A 6,000-nucleotide genomic window follows, 5' to 3' on the forward strand; every position below is an offset into this window, starting at 1 on the left:
TAGACAGAAATATTATGGTATTATGGTACATCTGCATGGATCCAGAAATAGAACTCTAGCTTTCTGATTTCCAGTCCAGTAAAATGATATTCTTTTTCTCTAGACTTGTGATTTCATAAATTTTAAGCGGCACTGGGAACAAAGTCTCTTTCCACCAATGCTGCACATCAGTAATTTATAGTTTTACAGAGTCATTTGCAGAATCCTGAGATATAACTTGAGAGGATGGCCACACAGAGTTTGTAGTTATCAGAAGCTGACTTCACAGTCAGCCTTCTATCCACCACTTGTTAGGGTCTTTTTGTGCAAATTACCATTCTCAAATTAAAACCCCAAAGGATGACTCTAATTCTGTTTTTCAGCTCTGTTATTAACATTTTTATGTTTATAAGGTAAACATATTCATAGTCTCTAGGCACAAGGCTAAGAAAACAACAGTAACAGTTTCAATAAGATTATGTACACTTGGATTTATATCCCACTATAAAATTATTAACTATGGGAATAAATTTCTGCTGATATGTATGCTTAGTTGGATAGAAACATTTTTTGCATGAAATTTGTAGTAAAATTGGGAGTTTATTTCAGTAGTTAAAACATTTTAAAACAATTAAAATGACATTTTTTTTTGTAGAAATACTTCCAAGGGATCTGAACTTAAAGGAGAAATTCATAAAGCACTTTACAGGTAAAAACTTTGTTTCTTGATGAGATTTTAATATGTCATAACTAAGAAAACAAAAAAATATAGATTAGATATTCAATTGTCATATATCATATATCAATTGGGAAAAATAATGATTAAAGGTCTTGGTTTTTTTTTCTATCCTATTGGTCAAAATTTTGGAGCCAAGAGGAATTTTAGAAATTGTTGAGTCTGGATCTCTTATTTTAAAATAAAAAACTTGAGATTTAGAAAGGAAGGTCACACAATTAGTAATGACTGAGGTGGGATTAGAATGTCGTCATTCCTGATTCCAAGATCAATATTCTAACCATAACACTATTCTCTGGTTTAAATCTTAAATGAGAATATAAATGACACCAGAGTTGTACTTAGAGAATAAGTGGTTTGCCTTAGCAGCAAGATTAAGACATCTCTGATAATAACAAAGTACAATAGTGCTTTGTCAATGCACTAATTCAGTTGGAAATTCAACTGTATTAACCTCTTTTGAATTCTTGTTTAGAAAATAGTCTTTTGATGATAGGTTGAGATGTAGCCTTTATTGAAAGTAGGGTGTTTGAAAATCACTTGGTAGTGATTCTCAAGCTTTTTGGTCTTCAGACCCATTATTACTTTTAAAAATTATTGAGGGTATTTCAAAGAGCTTTTGTTTATAGGGTTTATGTCTATCAACTTTTTTATCATAAATTCAGACATCTTACTATTGTTATAAAAATAGTTTTGACTTCACAGATACTGTTAAAGACTCAGTTTGAGAACTGCTCATCTAGAGACACCTTAAGATTTCTTGCTGCTTTATTATTTCTTAATATGGAAATCTAGAATATGAATGTTGAGCTTTAAAAAAATGTAACTCTTCTATAAACAGAAATTCTCAAGAAACAAACATAAAATAAGTATATACAGTTTTATTTAGCCCCATTACTGCCAAATTCTCCTAGATTAGTCTATTGCTTGTCCCTCCCTAAATATGCTAAAAGAAAAAAACCCCTCTGAAAACAATAGAGGTTCCATTATGTGAACTTTGAATAATGGACAGCAAAGTTGAAAGGTTTTTTAATATAGCTTTTGAAAAGACTGATTTGCTTCTTCCTATAGTGGAGGGATGAGGACCTGGGAGAATGGTCAAGCTCTTTTAAGGAAATGCAAGGTTGTGAACTACGGAGCTACATTATTCCTGTCAATTAAGTGCTAGCAAGGTAGTATGGATAACAACTCTCTGTATATAATAAACATTCTTTTGTTGTTCAATAGGACCAGTCACATTTTCAGCTGAATGTAGCAAACACTTCCATCGACTGTATCATAATACTAGGGATTGTACTATACCAGCTTGTAAGTAAAATTGAAAGTATTTTTACTTTAAATGCAATCTTTCTCTAATATTAAATGCACATGATCTTTAACTACATGCTCCTGACTCTTGGAAGGTAATAGACTAAACACTGTGTGATATTATTTATACAACTGACAAAATTTGAGTGCTGTATTGTAAATTCATTGAGTGGTACCGTTTTCCAAATGGAAATATACCCAAAACTTAAAAGCTAGATTCCATGAAGACACAAATGAATTATTATCTCTCTTTTATCAACTTTCAAAAATATCAGGCAGGAAAATATTTTCCATCCATGTGATGACAAAATGTTTTCTGAATTATAAATTTAAAATCTTCACAAGAAAATAATTGAAAAATAAAAATAATTATCTTTGAAGTTCCTAGTATAAAGCCATACATACAAAGGATATAAATTCTTCTGGATAATGAAGTCTTATTTTCAGTATTTTATTTTCCCTTAATTACATGTAAAAACAATTTTTAACATACATTTTTGACACTTTGAGTTCCAAATTCTCTCATTTCTTCCCTCTCCAGTGTCTTCCCCCCAATGAAAAGTGAAATAATTCAATATAGGTTATATCTTTGTAGTCTTGCAAAAAATTTTCCATAGTGGTCATAGTGTGAAAGAAAATAAAGACAACCCCCACAAAAAACATCTCAAAAAAATAAAGTTTAAAAAAATCTGTATTTATATATAATCAATTCTTTTTCTGGGGATGGATAGCACTTTTTATCATAAGTTATGAAATCTTAATTTAAAAAATTACTGAATATGGTCCTCTGAAAACCTAAGTTGATGAAAGTAATGATATTTTCAAATAACATTAAAATACAAATCTCTTCCACTTCCTACATATAATGGCCCTCTATAAGCATGTATTCTTATCAAAAATAAAACTAGTGAATAGAAAAGAATAACTATATATATTTGTGAGGTTTGGCCTATTACTAGGTCTTAACTGATAGAAGTGTTTGAATGCTATGTAACAATAAGTTACTATGAACCTAATACTGGTTTGGTTAGCTTTCTTTAGACAAGGAATTCAAGACTTTCCTGATGATAACCAGTTGAGCAAACCATTAATATGCAAAGCTAGGACTTTCCTAATCACAATGCACCAAAGATAAATAATGGGTTCATTTATAGTCTAAGGTACCCACTGAATTGACTATTCTTAAAGTCTCCCAATCTGCCCAACAGCAACCATCAATTATAATAGAGACCCAGAGCTCTGTTTACTCATCTCACCATAAGCCTGCATCACTACCCATATTTGCCTGTGGGATTAAGAACTGGGATGCTGCATGCTCCCATACCTGTGAGTAGAAAACTGTCTGAACTGTGATGACTGAGTCCTTGTGTTTCTTCTCAGTACTGATTTTACTTTATGATTTATGTCAAGGTTCTCCTAGATTTCAAGATATCATAGATATTAAGATTTCTCATATATTACTTGAGGGATTTGTCATTTTTCTCTTTACTGTACAAAAGAATCCTTTTGAGTCTTTTATAAGATAAAGGATCATTATGTATGTTGTGAAGCATATGTAGCAAAGTTAGATGATTTTTGGTGTCCTCCAACCCTATTATATCACACATGGGCAAGAACTTACTCAGAAGTTCTTCCTATGAAAAATACTCATGGATTTTAGTTGGCCAAATCCCAGAAACAATGGGATGGCTCTCTGGGAAGGGGTAGAGAAATATATAGATAATTTATCAACAAGTTATATAAATAAAATCAATTTTTAAAACTTAAAAAATAATATTTCAACCAAAAATTGGAATCATGTGTAGAAGTAGCCAAAAAATCTAAGGTATTCCATATATTATTAATAAAAGTTTAGTTCTAGAACAAAGGAAGTAATGGTTCTAACTCTACTTAGTTTATTCAGATCAGATGTAGATAACTTCATTCATTTCTTTAAGAGGGACCTTCCTGGAATATATCCAAAGGAAGATTTTGCAGAGGCTTAAAATCATGTGAGGAATAGGTGGAGGAATATTGATCCTGGAGAAGACTTGGAAATAGTCATGTTAACATGTTCATACAGCTAGAGGATTTTCATATATATAGAAGAAAGGTTAAATTTAATCTGTGTAGCTCTATACAGATAAACTATGATCAATGGGTGGGAGCTATGGTAAGGCAAATTTTGACTCAATATAAGAAAAACTGTTTTAACAATTAGAATTGTCCATAAAAGGACTGCCTATGAGATCATGAATTTCCTTCTTTGCCAATGTTTCAAGCAGAGTTTGAATATCTATAGTTAGGATACTGTTAAGGGAATTTCTGTATGAGGTGGCAGCTGGAGTAGATGACTGCGAAATTATCAAACTTACTATTATTTAATATAATAGAGTTTTTTTTAGAAATCTGAGTTCTCTTTTTTTCACTGAAACTAAAACTTTGTGTTTAAGAACATAAAATATTGTCCTTTTTGATTTTTAGCAAGACAATCAGGGTTAATGACTTGGTCAGGGTCACACAGCTAGCAAGTGTCAAATTCTGGGGCTAGATTTGAACTCAGGTCCTGCTGACTTCAGGGCTAGGGATCTATTCACTGTGTTACCTAGCTGCCCCTAAAATATTGCTTTTTTGTTTGTTTGTTTTTTTAGGTTTTTGCAAGGCAAATGGGATTAAGTAGCTTGCCCAAAGCCACACAGCTAGGTAATTATTAAGTGTCTGAGACTGGATTTGAACCCAGGTACTCCTGACTCCAAGGCTGGTGCTTTATCTACTACACCACCTAGCCGCCCCCCCCCCTAAAATATTGTTTTTAGGAAAAAACTATAAATAAAATTAAGTCAACTTTAGAATAGCTTATTAGGTATAGAAATGAGTAAAATCAATTGGAACCAAAGCAAAGATACTTAATTAAGCAAAAACCTATGAATCCCACATGAAGGAAATATTCATTGCAATTGGGGTATTCAAAATAAAAAAAAAACTCTATGCCTTCAAAAGTTATTTAGATACATATGATGATAGGCCCATTATGTACAATGATAAATGATAACATGAGCAAAGAACTATGTTGAGTTTCTTAGTTAATGCAAATGAACCATTTTCCACTCTTTCTTTTTTTATAGATTACAAGAGATGTGCAAGACTGCTAACAAGGTTAGCAGTGAGCCCGCTATGTACACAGCCTTAGAAAATCTGGCATGTAAGTATGTACCTATTTATGTCACATCCTTCTGCTGCATTTCCTGGCTTTATTATCAGGATGTGACTAATATAGTAGCATGAAGCTAATTAATCCAACATATAGTTTTCATGTAACTTACAATGTTCTCATTCTATTGCCTGTTCCCAGGGAGAACTCAGAGCTAAGGTAAATTGTCATTTTCCAGTAATGGAAAATTTATTTACCTATTATGTTTGTCATTATTGTCATATACCAATATTAAAACTTACAGATCAAGTCATGTAAAACCAGTAATGTTTTTGAAGTTTTAAGGAAATGTTAATGATATACAAACTCTTGAATAGTATATAAGGCTTTGGCATTGACTTTACTTGCATTTTATTATGTTCTTCCTAGAAGTTTTTTACCTTTACATCCTAAGCAAACACAATGGTTAATAAGATGTGTTTGTTTTATAGTGGTTTATTTATGCTTATCTTCATCTTGAGCATGTCAAGGTGAGATGGTCATTGGTCAAGCAATGATATTTTTGCCACTTTTAGAGGCATAGTGAAATTAATTCTGCCAACATCTTCATTAAGCTATAGTTTCAAATACTTTTAGTTTCATTCATAACAAGAGCCTCTCATATCTGTTCTCTTTCTATCCACTCACATAACCACTCCATAGTTTAAGGCCTTATTTCCTTTGCCTGATATATATCAGTGGTTTTCTAATTGGTTTTCCTCTCTGAAGTCTCTCTCTCTCCTCTGATTCATCCTCCACATAGCTAAATGACAATATGAAAGGCAACACTGACCAAGGGACTATCCAA

General features: G+C 32.0%; 1 protein-coding gene across 1 annotated transcript in view; it reads left to right on the forward strand.

The window, feature by feature from the left end:
• Nucleotides 1-5,240, forward strand: part of ALKAL1 (ALK and LTK ligand 1) — a 30,117-nt gene extending 24,877 nt beyond the window's left edge. Inside the window, exons 2-4 of the mRNA XM_074201150.1 lie at nt 635-688; nt 1,943-2,023; nt 5,128-5,240. Of these exons, the coding sequence (XP_074057251.1) occupies nt 635-688; nt 1,943-2,023; nt 5,128-5,192 (200 nt within the window). The 3' untranslated portion in view covers nt 5,193-5,240. The remainder of the gene's footprint in view (nt 1-634; nt 689-1,942; nt 2,024-5,127) is intronic.
• Nucleotides 5,241-6,000: the final 760 nt, after the last annotated feature.

This window comes from Macrotis lagotis, chromosome X (genome assembly GCF_037893015.1).
Source record: "Macrotis lagotis isolate mMagLag1 chromosome X, bilby.v1.9.chrom.fasta, whole genome shotgun sequence".
In the NCBI taxonomy this organism is placed as follows: Eukaryota; Metazoa; Chordata; class Mammalia; order Peramelemorphia; family Peramelidae; genus Macrotis; species Macrotis lagotis.